General features: G+C 35.0%; 1 protein-coding gene across 1 annotated transcript; it reads left to right on the top strand.

The window, feature by feature from the left end:
• The first annotated feature begins 453 nt into the window (after window positions 1–453).
• Window positions 454–22,065, top strand: LOC131692130 (barH-like 1 homeobox protein). The gene is made up of 4 exons (XM_058979003.1): window positions 454–1,202; window positions 9,509–9,830; window positions 21,486–21,581; window positions 21,644–22,065. The coding sequence occupies exons 1-4, from the start codon at window positions 1,133–1,135 to the stop codon at window positions 21,864–21,866; spliced, it is 711 nt and encodes a 236-aa protein (XP_058834986.1). The 5' UTR covers window positions 454–1,132; the 3' UTR covers window positions 21,867–22,065.
• The last annotated feature ends 4,452 nt before the right edge of the window (window positions 22,066–26,517 follow it).

Raw genomic sequence — 26,517 nt, 5'->3', positions numbered from 1 at the left:
ATTACAGAAGCTCGCTCGCGCTTCGCCATTGGACCTCACCCATTCACAAACCACGCCCCATTATTCATCCACCACACACAGTTTAGCTTTCATGCTATTTGTTTTCCAAGCGATTTTTCACAAATCTATACTCACTTGTTTCGCTGTCAGTGGGAACAGATGCACAGTAGCGGGGGTGCAAAACGATGCAAATTACATTTTTAATTGGTATTGAAATGCTTTGTAAATGGGAGCAATGATGCAGCTTTTGTGAACCATAGATAGCTAGCTTACTGAATGCATTAGTCGCCGCAGAAATGAAGCACTTCAGCAATCATTTCCAGCTCAATAATTATGGAAAATAATTCCAACATTGCTCATTCATTCGGATAATTTTAACGATCCACTTCAGCGATTTTTCCCTACCTAACCCTCCAGCATGAAACTTGAATGGTTGGAAAATTCGTTTCGGTACTGGGTAGACCCAGACAATCAGTAAACCAGGCGCTGTTTGCTCGCGGTCAGTGTTGATTCAGCCTCTCCTAATGTCGCCAGAAAATCACCCAAAAGGGTGGCAGTGGGTGGTAAACGGAAGATCATTCTTGCTGTGGTGGATAACATGTTTCCTGCCCGATGCACAGCAACCGCTGAGTAATGGTTTACTCACCATCAACAAACCAGTGCACACCCACTAACAAACCGTCTCGCTTGGCGAATAAATTAGGAAAAGTCGGTTGAGCAAACGAGTGGGAGTGTGTTACGGAAAAGTTGTTTTGATGGAGAAATAATGTTTTCCATTTTATTTTAAATTAAAGGCTGTTTAGGGGTAAACTTTTCGCTGCTACTGCTTCTATTGCTGACGTCTTCGTTTTGCTGCATCCAGGGAGAGGGACATTTTTGTGCCAACCGTCGATTGAATTGGGAGTAAATCGCTCGCATCGGTGGTGATAGTTTCCTAAACGCTTTTCAGCAGATCGAATCATGGATTAAAAACAGCAAAACGGTTCCGAACTTTGGATTGAGTGGAAGATCATCACGTGAATAATTGTGACGATGTGTGCCTAGACAGAGGAAGAAGTCCGAACTAGCAAAAGGAACGGGAATTGTGCAGTGTGCCAGTGAAATGACCTAGTTGTGGAAAGCGGCATTGAATATGGAATCAAACAAGTCCTTTTTCATACGGGATCTACTAGGAGATTTGATCTCCAGTAGGCAGCCCAACGGTAAATAATTATTGGTTTCCAGGGTGATTTGTGATAGATAACTGTGATTTAAACATATTTCAATATAGCATTACTTATGAAAAAGTATTTCCAAAATTATAGTTTCATTATTGTGAATAGCTACCAACTTACTTCTCTGCCCAGAAAAGCATAAGAGTCCCATATGGATTTTTGTCGAAAATGAGTTATCTGTTGGATTGTATTCTGTATCACCAGTGAAACACAATGCACAAATAAGATTACTAGGTTTGTTCAGAAAATATAAACAAAAATACCAAACCATGTTTGTCCCATCCATAAGGCTCACTGAAAATGTAAATTTGGAAACAGCGTTTATCTCGGCTTGCTGTTTTTCAATATGGGACTCTTATACCATGTTCACACTACAGAGTAAAATCATGTTATAATAATTAGCAACAAGAAAAATGTCATCAATATAGCGTTAAAACACGTTTTAAACCGTTGTGTGAACGTAGTATTATACTACGTTCACACTACGAGTTAAAACGTGTTTTAACGCTATCTTGATGACATTTTTCTTGTTGCTAATTATTATAACATGTTTTAGCTCTGTAGTGTGAACATGGTATTATGCTTTTATGGGCAGTTCTGGTGTTCAACAAAAACACCTTTAAAAGGCCGATAGGGTATCCGTGTGTAAAGCTCATAACTATGGCCATTTTTAAACTGTTGCATCTCCGTGATACTTTTCACTCATCAATCCCATTATTTTAGAGTAACAATTCTATTCGCTACGGCATTGAGTCATTAAAATTTATTAGATTTCTCGAACTGAGCCTATCGTATGCTGATTTGATAGCTTTTCTAAGCCCTGCATCTGTCTAATACTACCTATTGTATTGTCATAAACATCGCGAGCTATCCGGCCCCAAACATCTGGACCATCAAAATTGAACATTTTTTCTTTAGATCAAACAATTTTAAAGACAAATGAAGCACCCAAATCACAAGTAATTACAATACAAACTTACAAAAAAGAATTATTCAGAATAAGATATTGAAGAGCAATCAAATCAGTGTGCGACAAGAACAATGCAAGCAATTGGGAATTCGATTGACTACTAAATGTAGTGTTGTATTAAATCTAGTGTTGATTAAGGAAAAACCGTATTTTTCATGGATTTGGAGAAAAACCGGTTTAATCCACCTAGCAGTGAGATGAGACATTTCCTACACATATCACAGTTGAATCATGCATTAGTTTTCAGAACTCATGCGAAGTAGGCAATCAGCTAGAGGTGGGATGAAAACAGTTTCGCGTCCCGCACGAATAAAACCTCAAATAAACTATAGAAAATCATTTAAACAAACAAAATTTAAAAAAAAATTAAAGAATGAAAAAGATCAATTAATAAAGTGAAAATATTAATAAAAATAAAATTAGTAAAATTGATAAAATTATATATCATATCAATAATATAAAATTATATAGTTTAAAAAAAGTTATCAAATCAATAGAGTAAATTAAATTGTTTCAACCTGACAAAATTGGATGAAATAAAAGGAGTGACTCAATAATAAAACTAACTTAATCCACCTAGCAGAGAGATGAGACATTTTTTACACATATCATTGTTGCATCATTTTAGGTAACATAACAGTTTCTGATTCTGCGCGAATAAAACCTCCAATAAACTGAATAAATTGAAGAAATCCACGAAGACCCGTCCGAAAATATTTACTTAGCTTCCTATGAAACTTTACACGTTTCATCGGCATGGAAAACTAAAAATTTTCCACAATCGGTAAGATTATTTTGACTAAGAAGTAATTTTTTAAAAGGGCGTAAATATTTCTACGTGTATTATTTTACATATTTTTTTGTTCGTTTATTGTATATTATACAGCAAAACTTTCTGAGAACGAGTTTCAGAGAATAAATATTTATGTACGAAAATATAAACACTGAAAAAAATATTGTGTTGTTTTTCACAAAAACAAAAATTTGTGTTAAAAATTTAAATTGCAAAAAAAACCATCTTTTCTAATTTTTTTATATTTTGTCAACAAAAACCTAAAGAGAAAGGAAACACTTTGAATGTGATTCTATGGAGAACTTATCGGTAGAAAAGTTTTTCTAGCAATAACTTTATATATGTTCTTAAATTTCATACTAATTGACATACAAAGCTGTAATTTTATTACAGAATATAATTCTAAGTATCATTTTAAATCGAAATGCATTTAACAAAAATCTTCCGAAATGCGATAGTTTCCAAGATATTTGGAATTTTGTTCCAACAAAAACAGTTAATTCGTGTGATTATGCCATTTTTGAAAGTTATTCGTGTTACCCCATCATAAAATGTCAAAAATCAAATGTTCATCGTTGTAAAGATGTAAAAGAAACTTTTTCAGTATATTTGGGTCATGGAGAAACTTTCAATAAAAATGTTTTCTTAACAACAACTTTTGACATATTTTTATAATTCATACTATTTGCAGTCAAAAATACAATTTTCTTTTTGAATATGATTCTAAACGCTATTTTGAATCAAAATGCTCATAACAAAAATTTTCTGAAAAGTAGTGGTTCACGTAATATTTTAAATTTTGTTTTAACAGCACAATTCTTTTGTTTTATTACGATCTTTTCAGAAGATATTTCGCATTCCATCAACTACACTAGGGTTTTCAAAAGTCCTATAACATTTCCTGTAACTTTTTTTTGATATCAAGACGATATTATAACGCTAATTATGAAATTAAGGCACGTAGAAATGTTTACGCCCTTTTGAAAAATTGCTCTTGTATCAAAATATTTCAGTAGTCAGAGAAAATCATGGAGATTCATAAACCGAACACAACTTCAGTTTCGTTCGAATCGACGATGGTCATATTTTGTGTTTGGCCGGTTTCTCATGGAATCCCTCTAATAGAAAATCAATGAAACGAACAAAATGAAAAAAATTAAGCGAAAAATGAAAAAGGTTTTCAAATTCATAGAATGAATATAATGATTAATATAAATCATATTAATAAAATACATAAATCAAATTAGATTTGCTCATTAAATATACAAATAGTTATATAAATTAATAGAATTAATTGAATTGACTCAAACCAACAAATTGGATGAAATAAATAAGTAGAACGATTGATCATGAAATGAGTAAAATGAATAAAATGAATCAGATTAATCAAATAAATCAAATGGATTGAATGAATTTAATGAAATGAAATGAAATGAAATGAAATGAATGAAATGGATAACATGAATAAAATGATTAAATAAAGCAAATGAATCACATAAACTAAACGAATAGAATTGATGAAATGAAATAAGCAGAACAAAAATATTGATCAAAATGAAAAATTAAGCGATGTTAAAAGGTTATAAATTAATAAAAAATAAATTGTGTCAAATAATAAATTTGGATGGAATAAATAAAACTGAATAATATCCAGATTATTAAAATTTAGAAACTAAATAACATGTATAAACTGGAAAAAATGAATAGAATGATAACAGTGAATAAAATAAGTTAAATGATATGATATGAATAAAATGCATGCAAAAAGAATAAACAGAGGAATAAAAAGAATGTTGAATGAAATAAATGATTAAAATACAATGATCATATATTTAGAATTAGTCAAATATTCAAAATGTATAAAATAAACAAGACGAACGAAACCGGATTGTACGAATTTGAGAACTGTTGTATCAGAGAGTAATGAATTGTTTTTGAAAAGCCAATTATTATCTGAAAAATGGCTAATTCATATACAATAGGGCATTGCAAATTTTTTTAATTTTCAAGCCCCCTCCCCCTCTCATATTGTGACAAATGTCAAAGTAGGCTCAGATGCCCAATTTCACAACATTTGGACCATTCTAGACCCCCGCCCAAAACGCTTGAAATTTATGAAATTAGTACTGTGGGAAAATATGGAGGAAAAATATATTAAATGCTATAACTTTTGAAGTGGCACTCTCAAAATTACAAATCATACCTTAGTATTTGAATGGCGATATTCCCGTTTCTCGAAAAATACGGAAAAGTGGGGTACTGGGTAGTTTGTCCCCAAAATCCCCCATTTTTAATAATTTTCCTGCTCCGTGATGCAAATCATACATATTTTGCAGTTTTTTTAATGTGCAAATATCTCAGAAATCGAATGGAATATTTTATAGGGCCTTTTGTCATTCATGTTAAATTTTATCATTTTCTCGTGCATATTATGCGATATAGTTATTTCTTTACACACTTATTATACATAACCCAACTAGTAATGTTTGCGCGATGACCTGTACCTAAATCTTGCAAAAGAAGCCAAATAATCGCTAGAACTTTGGGATTCAAAAATACAGTTGCTTTTGGCGATGCTACGTGTATGATTATATGAGAAATCTTTTATCTCTCTACTAGGTGGATTACTTGATGATCTGTGAATTAGTATACCCTCCAACATCTACCTCACAGTTGAACGCATTCCCTAATCCGAGGGATAAATACATGAACTCTAGAAAAAATTTCACTGTGAAGCCAAATTACACATTGGGCCCTATTCTCACAGTCACGTCACTTGGTGACTAGAAGAAAATTTCCTTCTAGTCACTAGGTGACGTGACTGTGAGAATAGGGCCCATTATTTTGTCTTTGAAAAAAAACTTACATATATTAATTTTTGAGAAATAGTTTATTCATTATTGAGATAAATTATGTTTTCAGAATCGAATTCCTTGAATCACGGAGATTTGTTTTCATATCCCGATATACAAAATCGGTTAAGTTTAGCCCCTAAAACACTAGTAAAGCAGAAGGGGAGAGTTAGGACACTTTATCCTTGGGGATATTTGATTCCCTGGCCATATCTCGTAATCTATGCGCATAAAGTTATCACAACATAAAAAGAAAATGAAGCATTTGGTCGTTTATGGTGTTTAAAAAACAAATCTGATGTATTACATTTGGTTTATAAAAGTTGTATAATATTTTAAAAAATATGTGTTTAAATCCATCTCGAAGATCTTTTCACAATTTTTTTGAACGGTTGTATGAGATTGTCGAACTAATTATTTATTAATATTTTCAAGTACGTTAAAATTTTAGGGGCTTTTGCTTAGGAAAATACGTTTTTCGAATAAAAAGTTTCACATAACACATCATCAGGTATCTTTGATCCCAGTAGCACTGGGTATTCTTGATCCCTATCATTAGTTCTCTCAAACACTTTCAAAATGTATAGAACTAGAAAAACATCATTTTCATAGCGTACCTGGCACTATTAATTGATCTAAAATGTTTTTCCGTGAACCGTGAACAGCACTGATTTACCGTAAATACTTGTCTTGACTTTCTACTGTGGTTAAAGTTTGTCGTGCATCTAAAAGGTAGTCTTATTAATCAATTTGTCAGGATAGGTAGTTAGCTGAACTTTCGTGTCCATAGGTCATAGTGTGCTTTGTTTCTTTAGCCCTAGTAGGCGGGGGATCAAGTTACCACACGATTTTACAAAAACCTCGTTTTGGCATGATTTTCCAAACTGTTCATATTACTTGTCAGACATAATATTCGGATTTACACATTATTGATAGCTTAAAATTCGAATTGACTACAAGAAGGCGCATTTAACAATTGAAATTTTTATTTCATTGACAAGTTATGAGAAAAAAAAAAAAAACAAAGGTGGGATCAAGCGTACCCACTCTCCCCTACTCTGTATGTAACGGTCTCATTTTTAGTTAGTGGGAATAAAAATACACAATGTTTAATATCTCCGCCGCTTGTGAATGGACTTTGACAATCTATAACTTGTTAGAAAGGTGTTTTCATAAGCTTTCTACTTCTATCTAGTTGAGATCGCTTTGTTCGAAAGTTATTTGCCTAAACACGCTTTGTTTTGACAAAATCACCCATATCTCAGAAAGTAAACAACATATCGAAAAACAAAAATAATAGTGTCAATTGGTCACGTTAGGCCTTTCATTTGCAACATTAATATCGGTTCAGCCATTGCTGAGATAATTACATGACATTATTGTACATACACACATACACACATACACACATACACACATACATACAGAAATTGTTCCAATTTGTCGAGCTGAGTCGATTGGCATATGAGACTTGGCCCTACGGGCCTCGGAAAAAGTTTTTAAAGTTTGAGTGAATCCTATACATTTTTTTTGTTAGAAATGTAAAACGAATAAAAAAGGGTGTGAGGATGGTCTGAAAGGGGGGGGGGGGGGTGAGAGGGTTCGGGAGGAGTGTGAGAGGTTTGAGACTAGGTTAGTGGAAAATGGTTCAGTCATCACCGAAATGACTTTAGTTCTGGAATATGCCCGGAACCCAAGACTTCAGGAATTATATGCGTTTAAAGTAAGAACACTTTTCGTTACATACCATTTTTGTGGAATTTGCAAAATGCACCCACATATCGAAAACAAAGACGTAGTCCTGCGTCAAAAATATTGGGCGAGTATCAAGCGGAATCTCAAGAAGACGCGAAAGAAAGTTGTCAGCGAGATGCAGTTCAAGGCTAACTGGCGTTCTGCGACTAGGAAAGTAACCAAAGAACTTACAAAAGAAACATTAATTGTGTTTTCAGTGAAAATTTTGACCAATTTGCACTCGTTCTTCTTGGTTTGAATTTTTGATTGTAACCCACTGTAGACTAACCATTATGTAATCCATCTAGAAACAAAAACACAATATTTGAATGTTAAATTTAAATGTGGATCATTGAACCAGTCAGAAAAACTTTATTTCCCAGCGTTTTTTCGGGACTGTTCGATTTTACTAGTCGTGTATTACCAAAGTGATTTTACCTGCACAAAAAAACAACTGCACAAGCTATAATGTGTTAAGTCACAGGCCTTTTTAAACGCAGAAAAATATTTTGTTTATCATTTCAAATTCGTTTTCCAGGTTAACTTTCAGACAAAATTTTCTATTAATTAATTTAAGAATGTTATTAAAACTGGAAGATTTGAATACTAGTAATTGAAAAATACTATGGACTTTTATACGAGTTAGAAAAAATAAAAGAAAATTCGAGCCACTATCTTAAACTCATGTATACTACAATGCAGCACCTTGATATTCTGATACTCATTCGACAAATTTTGCAACTGATTCTTAGCGTACAAGACAATTACTGGGCCACTATAACGATTCTACGTGACATTATCTAAATTTCCCAATAATCATGTTGCGACTTACACCACCAAAAGTGCCAATTTACAAATATATTGACGAGAAGCACTTTTGCCCAATTGAATTCGAAAGGGAAATTGATGATTACGACTGCAATGCTACACGGTAAAAAGGATAGGATATCTCTTGCCAACCATGTCGATGTCTGTACTGGTGTATATACAGGAAGTCACGTGCCTTATTCAATTTTTATACACTGATGATCGGTATTCGACTGAGTAAAAACATCGATGCCACGCAGAGAGATTGTTATCGAGCAAATTGCTGAGGAAATTGGGGGAAATTGCGTTGGTTGCATGTGAGCATATGATGCAGGAACGTAAGCGAAAATCTGTTTCAGAGCTGATCTGAAGTGGTTACCACTCTCCAAAGTCAATGGATGCTTTATTCAAGGACCTATTGTTATTCGATTGATGGGCACCTTATGTCTAATATAAAACTGTTCGGTCCAATTCAATTGTTAGGAAAAGATAGCGAATATCTTCCAATAATGATGTAAGCTGTTTTAGAATAACAGAAGTGGCATACCCTTTCAAACATGCAACACGCCGCAGAAAAAATAATTATCTCGCAGTCAAAAAATGATTTTTGAAATGTTTTTTCATGGTCAAAACAATTCACTTCAATCTATTACCACTTCTAGATGATAGCTTGAGCCTGAAACATGAACCTTGAAAAACCTTGCATAGAAATATTTAACTTATAATTCATTATTTTCATGCATAGAATAAATTCTTCCACTCGTTCCATAAAGTGCATGCCATTAAAAGCGAACATTAACATGTGACGACTAAGAAGTCACATTCCAAGCATTTCATTCAATTGATTGAAGTTGTAGAACGTGCTAAATTATATGCATTTATGTCAAACCTACGAGTCGTTTAAAAACAAACAGAAAATTCACTCTTCATTAGCGGCACAAAAGTGAAATAAACCTCTCACAAAACAGAACTTTAGATAAATGTAGGAACACGTACTGTGTCGTTATTAATAGGAAAAACCATACACACGACTAATTAACGCTTTAGGCAGTTTGTTCTCACCCCTTTTGTGCTAGCAGAGTACTTCGTGGAAAAGCATTTTCTAATTCTTTTTATCCCGTTCAACCTTTTATTCCAGATTCGCAGCAGGGAGGATTCGCGTCTGAAACTGATGAGAGCGACAACAGTGATATCGACATTGACATCGAAGATCGTTCGTCACCCGAATCGGCATTGGTTTCCGACTACAACAGTCATCGCCATCACCACCAGCAGCAATTGACTTCTTGTGGTGGCGCTGGTACATTGGTATCCGTGAATCATCAGGGGATTATTTCCAGCAGCGGAACAATTGGAAGCGAAGGATCAAATGGGCTGATTATGAAAGCAGGGAGGAAACCTAGACGGAGAAGGACGGCGTTTACACATGCTCAGCTGGCGTATCTGGAGCGAAAATTCAGGTGAGAATATCGATATACATTTTTTTAAAAGAAAACAAATCTTTTGTTCTTTACATCTATTCAAATAATGAATGCGAATGCGAAAAATGTCTAATGGTAGCGAGCATGGCTTTTAACCCATTCATGCCCATGTTGTTTGTGGACAACAACGTTTTTAAACAGCTATAACTTTTGATTGAGGCGAGATTTGCTCACAAAAACAAGTAAGGCTCATTAATGTGATTATCGCCTTTAATTTGAGTAATAAAAGTTACAAGGATCAGCTCTAGAACTGAAGTTATTGCAAATAGTCTGATTGGATTCCGATGGAGCAGTGCTGCCAGGGACAGTTTACGTTGACGACGGAAAATGATTTTTTCATATATCTTCGTTGTGGTGCAATATTATTGAAAACTGATAAAATTTATCAATTTAGACTGTCGTTGGCTACGTTTTCCACGCTATTGGACTATTGCAATTATTCTAGAAGAATTGTATTGAGCATTAGAAGGTAAAAATTCACCAGCTTCTAGCACTGCCATGGAAGCACCTATCTTTATGAAAATAGGCTTTTCGTGTTTCTTGACCCCACCGTTTTCAAGGAAATTTTTTTTGAAACCCCACATGCACTAGAAAAAAGTTGGGCATGAAATGGTTAAAACGAATAATTCTACTTTCGCCGCCCAATCTACCTGATTCTTAAATCCATATGAAAAAAATCACGATGTACAGAGGAGTAATTGATGTCGAAGCCTGGCCAAAATTATTTGCTGCTGCGATTGTTGTTATTATGCCTTAATATGAACTAAAAACAGACAATTACTGGATTTTGGAACAATTTGGCATCTACCCACCTACCAGTGCACAGGCCAATTTTTTATATCCTTTCGAATACTAGGTGATCTTTGTGATTACATTTGTTTTTCTAGTTGCATAAACAGTTGATCAGTGGGAAAGGGTGAGAAAAGGGACGCCAGTTTTCATAGAGATACATTTTGGCAAACATAGTATTTGGTCCTACAGCATTTCGGTGTACCTCAAATTAGTAATAATTTCAATATTTTCAAATCGCTTGGAATTGGTGGATCGGACAAGATCGGAAGAGTTCGAATATTTTATGTATAGCTGAAATCCTGTTTTGTAATACTGCTTCAGCAACTTTGACGGATCTAGCCGTATAATGTAATTTTTTTATCATTCAAATTTGGAAAAAATGTTTAAAAAAGGTATTTTTTAAAGTTGGTGCAATACGCAGCAAGTCTACTATTTTCAGTTAGTTTTAAGCTGAAGTTAAACAAACGGTTGTGTTGAACTACGTTTGTAATTATATTGTCTTATTTAATACAGTCATCATCACCAGAAAGCGATTTTGCTGAATATTTAATGAAAATGATTAAAATATCCCTTAAAATATCACCATTGGGCATCCATGCAAAAATTCTTTACAAATTTTTGATATACTCCTAATTTTGTTACGTTATACAGTACGTTCTTAGGTATATAAAAAAAATATAACGAAACAACAAAAATCGAAAAAAAAAATATTTTGGTTATTGGCCAAGAAATTTGTTCCAGTTACTCCTCTGTGCGATGTCGCGAACTGCATGATTCCCGAAAATTCTGACGAAGTTCTTGAAATTATTGCTAATAAATGTGTTTTCAAAAAACTAGTTGGTGACAAATATATACATGGCGTCATATTCCAATGCTGTTACTGTGGCTGTTCCCTGGACATGTTTAATTATTGTTATGATTCTTACTCATAATTTGGGGATACAGTAGTTTGTAAAAAGTTTATCAACTAAACGAACCGAGATTTAAAAGTCCTTAGTCACGATTTTCTTAATTTATATTCTCGCGATCGTGATTTTTATTCAAGATTTTCGGATCGAATTTTTTTGGGCAGGGTAGAGTGATTTATAAACAGGATTTCAGAATCTTACTCGCAATTTTCGTAATTAGTATGCACGTTATGGTGATATTTTACTCTTGACGTGACGTGACAATATGAACTGGATTATTCAGTGATTGAGGTAAACAACCAAGTAGTACTCCATACTAATCTTTGCTTAATTTTCATGTTTCAGAATTATTGTGTTTTTATCTACGTGAACCTGGTCGCTTCCTCCATCGTTATCTGTTCGAGTTCAATTCTTCCAACATGTCTGGATCCTCCCAGAAAGGCCGTGTGTCAAATATTAAAACTAAACGGAAAAGGGTAACTTATCCACCCGAAAATTCAATTGATTGCAGCAACACATTCGATGTTTTATCCGAATGTGAAGCTGACGAAATTTATAAATTTCCTCGCATTGTGCATAATGCCAATGAGAAGAAAACACAATCACCTCCGCCGATAACAGTGATGATCTCCGACTGCAAAGCATTTCGAACTGAGCTTTCGACGTTCCTTCCGGACGTGAAAGTCTCTTTTCAAATTGGCCGAAGAGGAGAATGTCGAGTTACAGCGGAGGGATTGATTAGCCACAAACGACTACTCCAGTATTTTACGGAGAAGTTATATAAATTTTATTCATATGATTTCAAGATAGATAGACCATTCAAGGCTGTTTTGAAAGGGCTACCACAAGGTCAAAGTTTGGATGAAATATCCAACGAATTCAAAATCTGACCCAGTGTCGTAGATGCCAAGACTTTGGGCACGGCACAAAAAATTGTCATTTGGATTCCAAATGTATGATCTGCGGTGATAAATTACACACAAAAAATACTTGTCCAGTGCAAAAAAAAACAAAAAAAGTTGCAAATGCGCTAATTGTGGCGAAAACCATAAATCGAATTTCTGAGCTTGTCCTGTTCGAGAAAAAATGATAAATTCTCGTTCTAGGCAACAAAAACAACAAATAAAAAAAATATACCTACTTCTTCAAATACACTTCAAGAAAACAAGTCCAAACGTATTAATCCGGCATATTATGGCAGGTAACAAGGGCAAAATAACGGCTACCACATCTACAAAGTCGTTTGCACCCAACGCTTCTTTTAGTCCAATAGATCTAGGTAGCGAAACGGAAGAAAAATTAAAATTCTTGCATGAATCTATGTTACCTATGATGATTGCTATGTTTAATTCTACCTCCATGTTTGAAGCTTTTCAAGCTAGGTTGGGAATTTGTAGCGAAATTAAAGTTTAATAATGACTTTAAATAATCATTTAAATGTATTAAATTGGAATGCTCGTTCATCAAAAAAGCGCAAAGACGAATTTTTCAACTTCTGGAGGATACATAATGTGCATATGGCCGTTTTTTGTTATTCATCGATTTGATCGAATTGTTGGATTCGGCGGAAGAATCGCAGTATCAAACATTCCGTTACACCGTCTCTTGACACCAAGGTGATCGAGAGATTGGGTATCGAAGTTCAAACCGATCTTGGTATTGCTGCAGCCTATTTGCCTTTTCAATGCACTGATGAGAAAATTAATTTCTTGAAAGGAGACTTACAAAAACTTACAAGAAATTGGTCGACATTCTTCATAATCGGTGATTTTAACGCCAAACACCGATCCTGGAATAATGCTCAAACCAATTCCAACGGTAAACTACTTTTTAATGATTGCTCTGCTGGTTATTATTCAATTTTGTTCCCGAATGGTCCTACATGCTATTCGTCTGTAAGGAATCCATCAACAATTGATTTGGTTTTGACAGATCAAAGTCACCTTTGTAGCGAATTGATTGCACATGCTGACTTTGATTCTGATCACCTGCCAGTAACTTTTTCACTTTCTCAAGAAGCTGTTTCCAATCCCATTAGCTCAGTGTTTAATTATCACAAAGCGAATTGGGAAAGGTACAAAACTTATATTGAGAAGAGAATAATTTTAATCATGATCATGATTTAGAAAATGAAGCTGACATTGATATGGCATTGTGAAATTTTAGTGATTTGATAGTTGACGCTAGAAATTTATCAGCATCTACAACACAGATTAAATTTATTACTCCTATTATTGACGACGATCTTCAACTTCTGATTCGCATGAAGAATTTTTGAGCAATCTGATGAAAGCGATCTCATTATAGTAATGGGTGACTATAATTTGCCCCACATAAACTGGCAGTTTGATGAGAATACTAATTCGCTGCCACCAATTGGCGAATCAAAGCGTGATTGTCTCACAGATGGCACAGATCACATCCGTCAAAATACGGTGATTTTTTTGTGTTCAAGAAAAACTATCTAATATCTTCAACTGGGAATCCAAAATGGCAAGAAAAACGTTGGATAAGTTATAGAAATCTATCAAAGATATAACTGCAAAAATCTGACATTACTTAGTTTATAACCGCTGACATTGGTTATATTTCAGAAATGAAAAAATGTGTTATTTCCGTGTGCCTGAGCTGTTTTGGTGCATCTGGAAGTTTTAACTGTGGTTTTACCACCTTTTTCAAAGTTCCCTATCCAGTGTTTCATAAATGAAAGCAGCTCGTGTATTTATGCGGTAAGCGCCGAAATTATATGTTCTCATTTTACGTCGGCGGATATTATTGCAAGTAAGAAAAGCATCATGGTCGCAATATGACAAACATAACATTACCTTTTATAATTCAGAGTAGGTTTTGTGATTCTTCCAAACTTCATTAACTACCTTTAGCAAATTGTGCAATAAAGTGAAAGTAATTTCTAATTTCTTACCATCACTTTTATATTCCATATCAAAATAATTTGTATTTACCTGTAAGAATATCGTTCAGAAATTCACTTCTATAAAAATTAAACCATCATCCTTTTTGTAATTGTAGGCCTGACAGACAGGTGTCTCACAACACGTTTTAGTTTTGCTTTGATTCTTCAATTAATGCATCGTCAGTAACTTCAGTTTTAGAGCTGATCCTAATTCCTAATTGATTCCTCATGAAAATGATGGTGATCCTGAAAAGGGTCGTTGCAAGGGCGATGTGCTCATCCATTGATGTGACTCGTGACAGCCCAACATAAACCTATTATTGTTCTAGACCTTTTTCGTAGTCAAAGAGCTGGGTAGGTAGGGTGATGAACCTATTTTTACCATACTAAGCAAGGTGCCTCACTAATTCGGTAATCTCTTGCCTTACAAACAATGGAACACGTAAAAATTGACATCAACCGCTCTGCTTCGTTGTTAAGAACCAATATAATAACACAAATGCGTTGAATGCAGTAAAATTCTCATGTTTGAGCACAATGAAAACACGAATCAAGTGCCCCTATTGTTGCGCTACCATTTGACTCAACGCGTTGAACATAGATGGCAAACACTGCTCTAATCAACGGCTTCAAATGGGTAGGGTGATAATAGAAACATGACGCAAATAGGCTCATCACCCTAATATGTGTGACACTTCTGGGCGTTAGTTTAAATCTAATGATATTCAACGGAATCACATTTGAAAGGGAAATTTTCGAATAATCCTTTATCATAACTATGGCTAAAAGATAAAAATTTTAAAATCTCTTCCTTCGTCAACTATCCTCCTCCTTTTCGAATCTGCAAGACTCTTCGAAAATATTGTAATGTTATTGATAAAAAACTTGAAAATGCAAGTATGGCAACACTGGCCACTAGATAATTGGTGGGGGAAAGACGCATGTTCGTTTTGGTTATGCTAGTATTAGTAGCAGAAAGGAATGAAAATACACATGGCACGAAAACGAGCGATAGACGAGCGCATCGAATGCTAATTATATGCCAAAGAAGTAAAATTTCTATATTTCTTCGAAGTTTCCTTTATTTTTTAGAAAATATACAATCTTTCAGAACTAATAAATCAAATCATCGGTATCAAATTATAGATGTGTAATGTAGCTCGAGAAAAAAATATGCGGATAATGAAAACAATTTCTTCGAATGGTCGAACTACGGATCTATCGAGTCATTTTCTACGGATAATCGAATAGGGCCTGTAATCTTTCAGTTCTTTGGAAAGAGGAATAAAAGAATTAAACTATAGATCTGAGTTTTTTTGCTCAGAAAACATTTACGTTTGTTCTGCACCAAGAAAAAGCAATTGAAAAATTGAATGTCATATTGGTAATTTATCTACATACGTCTTACAATTTTTGAGATAGTTTCCCACTGGGTTACTTATAATAAAATTTGACTCAAAATTTTGTGTTGTTGCAAGATATATAGGCCACCATCTCGCGCATTTGTGAGCCTTCTTATAAATTGGATGGCTAATCGACATTATATTGCTGAAAAAAGAGTGATTTTTACTAGTTTCGTCAACCATTTCTGATAACCGACGTGATTGGTTACTAATATTAACATGTCGTGTATATTAACCCTTTAACGATCAATGCCTTTAAATGGGTTTACATAAAAAAATTAAAACCAGCAATGTTCACGATAATAGTGCATTGATGGTTTGCAGTAACATTTACATTTTCCACCTCGCATATCGGTTTTGCATGGTGGTGAAATTTCAAATTAATTGAACCAACAACTCCACTGCACTTCTATATAGCCGTTATCTTGAGATTCATAAATCATTCATCATCATGCTAACGCAGAATCCTGAACTATTCAAAGTACCACTTCGTAAATTTTTATGAGCACAGAGGCTTTGTCCATCATTTAATCTCATGAGGAACTTGACCGAAGATAGAAATTTAAAAAAAAACAAGCTTGAGATATAGTAAGTTAAAAAAAGACATGCTCACTAGCGACGCCTAGCGGGAGAATGCATATTCACGTATACCGTCTCCTTGGTTTTGATCTCCTGCGCAACATTGCCGAAGACACCGTCCTGCTAAGAGAGCAGGAACTTGAATTACAGTACATCAAAAAATGGCACACTCACTAGCGCCGCCTTGCGACAGGATACCGCAGTGTTCGGCAAACCATCTCGTAGGTTTTGATTTCCTGAAGAACTTTGCCAAGGACACAAATATACTAAACAATCAGAAAATTGAGATACGGTAACCACATTCAACAATCCAAAAGGTCATAATCTACTGCCTAAGCTTGCAGAAGAGAATAGTGATGATCAGAATAAAATGCGCGAGTACCGCAGGGTTAGTAACATGCAATACACCCATATTTTCGCAAATTGAGTTGTGTAGATAAGAGAACAAGGAACTAAATCATATATTTTGCAATGAGTTTTGGGTTGGTGTTTTACCAATTTCAATTATATAATTGCCAATTTTTTCAAAAATTTAAGCTCATCTCTTAAATTTTTGAAAAAGGCTTTAAAAGCTTATACAATCAAAAATTACATTGTTCCGACTAATGTAACCAGAGATAATATATTTAACCCTTTCATGCCCAACTTTTTTCTGGTGCATGTAGGATTTAAAAACTATTTTTTCTTGAAAACGGTGGGGCTAAGAAATACGAAAAGCCATTTTCCATAAAGATAGGAGCTTCCCTTGCAGCTGCTCAGTTTTGACCTTCCAATACTCAATACAATCCTAGAATTTTAACAATAGTCCACTTGCGTGGAAAACGTATCAAAAGGCACTCTAAATTGATAAGTTTTATCAGTTTTCAATAATATTGCAACATAACGGAGATATATGAAAAATTCATTTGTCAACTTAAACTGTCCGTGGCAGCACTGCTCCATTGGAATCCAATCAGACTAACTGCAATAACTTCAGTTCTAGAGCTGATCCTTGTAACTGTTAGTACTCAAATGAAACGCAATAGTCACATTTATTAGCCTTACACACTCAAATTGGATTTCGCTGTTCGGTAATTTTTTTGAAGGAAATTTCGGTAAAGATGGAAAGATAACTGATTTTTCGGTAAACATGTTTTTTTTGACAGAATATATGTCAAACTTTACCGAACGTTCTGTTGTATAGAAATTATTTTACCAAAATCTGTAATTAAAAGTACAATACGTAATAAGTAATACCGTATTATTCCTGTATCCGGTAAAAAAAACCTTTAAACCATTTGCAATATTGGAAGTGTTTTGCAGAGCGTTGTTTATTTAATATTTAGTGGTCGTGCTCGCGAATGAAAGCTGTCTACCTTAGTAAATTCATCATCGGTGCGTAGATCTTCATTGACTACAGCTAAAAATCTTGCAGGTCCTTTCCCTGTCATGTTTTCACTGCCGGATAGCTGCGCTGCTTTTTTAATCCAACGAAAGTGCCAAAGATTAAAGCCACAATAAAAGTATAAAGGTTATCCATTTGTTTTTATATATAAATCCTAAATATTTTATATAATTGACTTGCATTAAAAAACTGAGTGTACCGAAAACGTCCGGTAACATTTGTTTTAAAATTACCGAACTATTCAGTAGTTTTTGACAGATCAGCAAATAATTAATTACCGAACTTTCTGTAACTTGTTAAATTACCGAACTGGTTACCAAACGTTCAGCTGTTGAAAGTTCGGTAAAAAATTACCGAATACTGCAAATATTTCTAAGTGTGTACTTCCTTTTGTGTGCCAAAGTTATAGCTGTTTAAAAACGTTGTTGTCCACAAACAACATGGGCATGAATGGGAAGATTTGAGTAAATTCTGCGAATTAATTTTTTGATAATTAATTATTTCGGGAGAATCCTGAAATACACGTAAAGAAATTTTATGAGCATGAGCATGATGATCGTACGATTCGTAGTTGCTACTCCGTGATTGACCAGAACAAGCGAAATTGCACAAAGAATCAACGAATGGGGCCTGGGAGTAGCTATCTATTCTCAATGTGCACATTTCGAGAGTTCTATACTTTGCAATGTCAATAACAGCGCCGGCCACGTCCTGACAGTCATCGGAGAAGGAAAGGAATGTTAGTGCAGCAAACGTTGTTATGGAGACGTGTATACCTCTGCATCTCCACGTTTGCCACGGGAAGGACTTTTTGTTAGTAGGATAGGGTAAAGAGTCACACAAATCTGAATTCACCTTGATAATTGATACAATCTGTGACACTCTCAGAAGTGTTATCAAGTGTTTAATGCTCTGGGCAGCCGGCTGTCGAGAATTTATGATAGATTTATCGCTTGTTGAATTAATTTGGAAATGATCGGTTTGTACAAAAAGCAACTTCAGCTCCGGACTGCCGACAGTCGGGAGTGTTGCTCATGTTTAATTGAATCCCCACGCTTTTCTAAACTTTCTTACTTCAAATCCTTGCTCTTCCTTGAGTACTATGGCTCTTAATATTTGAAAAATACTTCACCTTCCAGTCACTTGCTAATTATATGTCGTTACAATATAAAAAAGGAAAAAGATTGACTCACTATAAGTCGTTAATAAAAAAGGGAAAAAATGTACTGCGATGGGGATCTATCCAGCAGCTTTGAGTGAAAGCGGCCGACGCCGTGTTCAATCAACACACAGTGGCTATATGCAAGATGGGAGAAAGGTGGGAACATTTGACACTTTTGAGTGTATTAGTTTAGTATGGCGGCCGGGGCCCTTGAAGTGAACGAACGAGCATCCTGATTCTTTGGCGCACAATGAAAAGTGAGAAAAGGCCGAGCTTCACCTCGGATCTACCTATTAGAACACTTAGGGACACTTTTTACTTCGAAAAAAACCGATTAAATTAACTATGACCGAACCGAAAGAAAACTTATGGCAACAAAAAGGCCCACTACGTCATTTGTTTGTGCTTTTCTTCTTCATATCCTCTTGTTTTTTCGGCTTCATCAAAAAAAATGACAACCGCACTCACACATAGAAAAAAATGTGCCCACCTGTATCCGTCTTGGACTATATGCACAACTTGTTGAGGCAGACACAAGAGTCGATGAAATAAAACACCCCGGTACGCAATTAGTGAAGGCAAAAACTAACTTATTCAATGAGTTTCATCGTCGCAAAATGCTTAGGGTGAAAGTTTTCCGTGATTTAACTTTTTGTCGGTTCCGACAGCATAAGTCATTAAATTGACTTTACGCTTGTTCGGACATGCCGCAGACTCAGGTGATTCGCATTTAATGCCAAAAGATCCTGACTCCTGCGTTGCAGAAGACAAAGAGTTAGGTAACCGGGTAACTCTAAGCTTGTTCATTGACCCTACTCCACGCTTTTCTGAACTTTCTTACTTCAAATCCTTGCTCTTCCTTGAGTACTATGGCTCTTAATGTTTGAAAAATACTTCACCGTCCAGTCCCTTGCTAATTATATGTCACTACAATATTAAAAAGGAAAAAGATTGACTCACTATAAGTCGTTAATAAAAGGGAAAAAAAGAAAATAATGAATTCCAGCGAATCACGACATTCTAAAAACAATACAATACCATGAAAAGCGATTAGCTTTAGTGTTTCGTGACATTGCTCGATATAGATATGGCAATACCTATGTAATTGAAGATTTCATAATACAAGTATTATTTATCGTGCATAAACTTTGATATTTATATAACAAATAAAATGACAATTATATATTGGTTTCTTTCTCCGCGAACAATTGAATAAAGTGCGATTTTTATGTTATCGTTATTCGCGCGCGTTGCTAACATAACTGAAGCACATTTTAAATGGTTTAAAATAAGCACTACCGAAATACCTGAAACGACTAGCTTTTTATATCGAATATGCAACCGATGACGCCAATTTTTACACTAATTACTAGAACAAGATTGGAGACAATAAGAACGAAAAGAAAATAATCTGTCACCTTTTACGTGGATAATCAAGCTTGAATATTTTTATACTCATGGATAAACACAGTTAGCATGACAAGTTGAAAATATTCGATACAATGAGAACAATTAATTAATTTGATTTCATTAATTTAATTAATGAGACTAAAAGTAAGTCAATGAATATGACAATAAAACATATGGTCGGTGTCGAGTCAGACCGGACTAAGTGACATTATATTGATTTCGAGAAAAACGAGTTTAAAGCTTGAATCGCAGCATCCTTTACATTATAATTTTAAATTAATTTTTGCTATAATTCTTGCTTATTGTAACATATTTCAAATCAGCTAAAAGTCGAATGTAACTGAAGAAATTCTTTATCCAATGCCATGTTTATCTCATTTTTTAAGGTTTTGCGACTTAGTCCGGTCTGACCCAACACCGACCATATATTCTTCGTGCTGATATAACTGCTGCAAATTGGTAAATAGCTTCTGATTCTTCTCATGAACTGCCAATTCTCAACCCCTAATATTATATGAATCAACAGTCTTCATTTCACTCAGACAAGACCATGCGTATTCCCCACATTAAATGCCTCGTGGATTAGTTTCCTAGTTGGTCAAATAAACACTAAACAAACAAAGAAATTAGTTTGAACAGTCCAAAGAAATGTCAGCTCGATTAGCATCAACCGGCGGATACGTGTTCCCTTACAATGCCATCAAATCAAAGAACATTTAAAATTACATACGACATGTGCAATTCTGAATATAATAAAATAAAACCTACTTGATTATTTGCACTAAAATAAGAAATAAGATCAGGGAAATCAGTAACCAAGATAGTTCATTTTCAAAGACACTTATAAAATAGGTGATATGGTACGCGGACAAAAATAGCTGACCACCGCCAGCTGTAAAGAAATTTTATACGCAAAAAAATCAGCCCTGAAATACGTGTAAAGTAATTTTATACAAAAAATTAGCCGGCTTATAAATTTTAAGTTTGAAATGTATGCGATTTGTAAAAGAATTGACCCTTATATGACATTAAATTACACAATGTTTCTCTAACATAAACTTTTGTTTTCTGTTTTAAAACAGATGCCAGAAATATCTATCCGTGGCCGACAGAAGCGACGTCGCCGATGCTTTAAATCTTTCTGAAACCCAAGTCAAAACATGGTACCAAAACAGAAGGTCAGAATCTAAACATACTCCAACAGTCCAAACAGCAAATAATCGTGTTATGTATTTTACAGAACAAAGTGGAAGCGTCAAAACCAACTCCGACTGGAACAGTTGCGACACCAAGCCACTCTGGAGAAGGAACTGATAAACAGCCAAGAGCCGTCGGCTAACCCGCTTCAGTGCTGTCCCACCTCGCTGGCATCGTTCACCCAAAATCCGTGCAATTTTCTCACATCAGCCGCAGCGGCGGCAATATTCCGTAACGTCTCCTACGCACATGGTTGTCCCCTGTAAATTAGCCGTTGGCATTATAGCAGTAGCAAATATGAAATGGAAAAACAGAATATAATTGACTGATTTTCGACACCACAGATTAGAGGGGTCGATTCATTTGATGAACCTTGTATGTATAGATGATAATTTGTAAATACATAGCACAGTGATTGTTATTATGATACCAATAATAAATCTCTAATGATTAGGACACAAAAAACTCCGCAAACAAACTGCCTCCTGTCATCCTTTAAGTAATCACAAAGCCCCGGAGAGATGAATAGCTCAATTACACTCCCACTGCGCATCATTTCAGAGTCTGGAATCCAGACCTATCATTGTGGTTGTACAATGTAAAACATTAGCCCGAAAATCGCCCGCAAAACACTTTCCACTTTGAAGTACATAATTGATATTATGTTGACATCCGCTCGCTCTTTTGTACTTCAAATTGGTGTACAATTTACCGCCAATTGTTTGGATTTTGAATCGCACACCAAAATATCACAATCTCTGTTTATTCAGCAAACAAAACGTACAATTTAGTGCATAAATCTTCCCGGACGGGGGTTGTTTTTCGATACTCCCATATTCGTCCGAGCGAAGAGGGTGAGAGTCGTGCATTTCAAATCATATCTGATTATTCGAACCTTCAAGTTGGCAAATGACAATAGGTACTTGTAGAAATAGGTATGAAGACAGAATAATTGATTAAGTACGATTTACACGAACCGCCAGTGTGAATCGTACTTTGATGTGCACATACAAGGTCCTATTGATTTTTTGACTGCGTTTGGGATGGAATGAAAGGTGAATTATGCGAAGTAAAATCATTTTTGGACTGGAGAATCGAGTTATCTAGTGGTCGTATAAAGAATCGTTGACTTCATCATCCAACCATATGGGACTGTTCTGAAATCCTGGGTGGAAAAAGCTGAATTTTACTATCGACAACTAACGGACAATCCGAGATAGCCAATGATACCAAATACCTATTCATTTTTATTTAGTTGGTGATAAATGCGCCTGCTGATTTATCACGCGGTTAAAATCGTTTCCACATGTCACTAGCGTTTGATGAAATCGTCAATAACCGCGTACCTACTGTACTTCATACATGTTCTCTTAGGAAACAACACTGCCGTTCTCTACCAGCGGCCATGTAATTTGTCTTGTTTTGATTTGATAGTCATGTGTGTGTGTGTGTTTAATCATCTTAAATCCCACAAGTTGGCAGCGGTTTACAGAAAAAAGATGTTTCTACGTATTTATTCAAGCACATAACTTGTTTCAGCTTTTGGGTAGGTGTTAGTTCGATTAAATTCCGATTACCCATTTCATTTACAGAGCAAACCGTGCTCCGAAGCCATCGTTGAATGAACCAGCCCGCCTCAATGTAATGCTCGCATCAATTGGATTTAAACATTATAAATAAATTTTCGATTCCCTAGAGAAGGTAAGAAATCAACGCGAATTTTATGTGGATCTTAACCGATTGTTTATCACTTTTGTTATTCCTTTTATCTTGTTTTCCTGCTTACGAGTGCTTATCAAATGTTTTTGCTTCCACAAACATTCGATATAGAGCTAGAATCATGGTTTTCCATGCTAAGAAAGGGATAATTTATCCATGTATTTACCAGTATGTAATACTATCTACTATCTGGAAACGAAATTAATTCATCCATCCATATTCTATTCTAATAACCAATCGAGACTGTTTGCCATATTTTTAGATGAAATGCTAACGGTGTGACCATCAATAATGCGCCAGACAACCACAATTGACCCCCTTTGACACCAGTTTGGCTTTACCAACCGTAACGCGGGTGGTATCGTGAAATTTTTCGAATAGGAGTTGAGAGCAGCTTGAAGCAACATCTTATATTGTTCCAAATGTATATGATTCAACAGAATATGTATTGGATCCGCGTTCGAGCCTAGTTTGTATACCGTATATCTAGACTCACTATTTCTTGATTTTATAGTCACTTTATTAGAAAGCACGAACATCCCTGCAATCGACTGCAATGGTGTCGAGTTAATTTGGCAGCTCTATCAGTTCAATCAGTAAAAAGATCAGTATCAGTAAAAAGATAAACAAAAATAAATTTATCAAATTGAGTTATTAGAGCAAACACCATCCATTTGACCAGCTCCATCCTTTTGCTGGGTTTTTTTTTTATTTCGTTTATTTGACACGGCTCATAGCGGTAGCTTAACGGAGCCGTGGATCTTTTATGTGTTTACAATATGTAAAAAATAAAAAAAAAACAATATTATTGATTGTCCGTTGGATCTCGTGCGCGCAACTTTTTATTGCGAGCGGAGACCTTCTTTCGCGGCTCGCCTACTGCGTCATGGGGACCATTTAATTCTCTCTTGTCTTTCACATCAAGGTCATAAAAGTGCCTTGGTGCTCGCGACCAGATGTTCTTTCCTGCTTCTTGCACTGGGGTGCTGATTCCGCTTTGGCAATTGTCAATATGGACTGAACAGCTGCCACAAATTTGGCAACCGTTTGTGGTTCAGGTATTGGTACTGAAAACTCTTTTTTGGGTTGGTTTACCGTGGATTTGTTGGCATTCGGTAGAGATGCATTCTCCTCTGTATCTTCCGCGCAAGGTTGTCCGTGGTGTGCTGTTTGATTACAATACTTGCACGTGGGAGTTTGCCCCTCATGGGTGCATAACGTAGTTTGATTAATAGTAGCTTCGTGGGTTTTGAGTTTTATAGTCAAGTGGGAGGGGATAGGTTTTTCGATCCGCATCTTCACCACAAGAACACCGTTAGGTGTACCCGAGAAGACATTTCTCCACGTATCACGTGTAACTGATTCTACTTCGCCGTATTGCGACATGTATTTTGCGATTAGATCAGGAGGGGTACGTGGTGATAGGTCATGTAACTTAACATCTACATAGTATTTTTCTATATACACGGGAATCTTAATTCCAACTTTATCACTTTGAGCCACGTGCTTCAAGTTGTTCTGCAAAACGAAACGTTCGACTTGTGCTAACGTGTTGAATGATATGAGTACTATATTGCGAAGATGATGATACTGTATATACATAACCTCCTTGAGCCTAAGCTGCATCTTCACCTTCAGCAGATATTCCACTTCACGAAAACTCAATCTTATTGAAGAATTTAAAGTCAACGACCGCTGTGTTGGGTCGGAGCAGAGATTTTTCGTCAACTTTACTCATGATGGCAAGAATAAATTAAAAGTTTCCTTTGTTCTCGAGACAATGAACACTAGATCGAGAGGTTGCTAGTTTTTGTTCACTTGGTTCGATTGTACGTCTGACTTGGGCAGAAGTAGAAAGTAGACTCTCTTTTTGCTGGGTTAGTTGTCAAAGATGCCAACCCACGTCACTAAACCTAGTATCAAGTACGAGAAAAATTCGAAGAGGTATCCCTCTATTTGAATGTTTTTGACAGTAGGACATTGCAAAAAACACTCATTTTTGAGATCTCAAATACCCCTCCCCCCTTTCATGGTGTGACAAAGTTCAAGCTCAGATGCCAAATTTCATTTAGACAATTTTAGACCCCCGCCCACTTCGCTTGTCATTTTTGTTATTGGGACCGTAAACCGGGGTGACTTTGATCATTCGAAACTTTTTTCGTTAATTGCTTATTTAGTCAGAATAGTTTACCGAATCATTAAAATTTGAAATGAGTTTTACTCTAAACTTATAAAATACTGATTTGTTATACTTTTTGAGTATATTGTTCGGTTTTTGGATACAAAAACTACAAAAAACCGAAATTTTACTTTACCTTATTTGTACGTACGAAATTTTTGCTTCGTAAAGTGTCTATTTTTTATAAACCAAATAAAAATTAGATTTTAGCAAGAGTAATACATTCCAAGCGAATTTATATTTTTCTTTAGTGTCGGATGAGCCAAATTTATTTTTAATAGTTTGCTTATTTTAAAAAACAATTTTTTTATGAAACTAATTGGCAATTATTTCAAATAATTTCAAACTAATATTCGCAATATTTTTTAATATGCAATTTTCCAACATAATAAAATGAATAAAAACTCTTTGTACATTGATAAACCACTGAAATAAAAATTTAGCAGTTAAAAATGTTTTCGGACTGTTTTATTCTAGTTGGAGTCGAATTATACGAATTTTGATCACTCGAATTTTACAGTATATTGAAATACTTTGCACAATACCAATTAATATCTATTTAACAATGAATATCCTCTCAGAGTTAGTTCTCCAATCTTGTTCTCCATACATCAGTTTAGTTTAAAAATATTAAAATTGAAAAAAATATGTTGCACCGAAAAATATGTAATGATTACTTCGAAAAGTGACCAATATGACCCCGGTTTACGATACTATGGGAAAATATGAGAAAAAATATACTAAATGCTATAACTTTCGAAGTAACATTCGAAAAATTTCAGTTTTTACCTTTTTGTAGAGAAACCTTTTAGCATTTTAATAGTTTTGTTTCTTGAAAAATACGGGAAGTTGGAGTTTTTGGTCCATTTGCCCAAAAATGTAATATTCTTAATAATAATTCAGCTCTATACTGCAAATCATACATATTTTGCAGTTTTTGTGATGTAAAAAACTCCCAGCAATCGAATGGTATCTTTGCAACCTCTGTCAGAATACGAGAAGTTGGGGTTCTGGGGCAT

This window comes from Topomyia yanbarensis, chromosome 3 (genome assembly GCF_030247195.1).
Source record: "Topomyia yanbarensis strain Yona2022 chromosome 3, ASM3024719v1, whole genome shotgun sequence".
NCBI classification, from domain to species: Eukaryota; Metazoa; Arthropoda; class Insecta; order Diptera; family Culicidae; genus Topomyia; species Topomyia yanbarensis.
The sequence above is the reverse complement of the archived record's forward strand: the minus strand, read 5'-3'. Positions and strand labels throughout refer to the sequence as shown.

Coding starts and splice junctions, on each gene's coding strand:
- LOC131692130 (XM_058979003.1), top strand. CDS start 1,133: ATGGAATCAAACAAGTCCTTTTTCATACGGGATCTACTAGGAGATTTG. Junction 1,203..9,508: donor CTCCAGTAGGCAGCCCAACG/GTAAATAATTAT, acceptor CTTTTATTCCAG/ATTCGCAGCAGGGAGGATTC. Junction 9,831..21,485: donor TATCTGGAGCGAAAATTCAG/GTGAGAATATCG, acceptor GTTTTAAAACAG/ATGCCAGAAATATCTATCCG.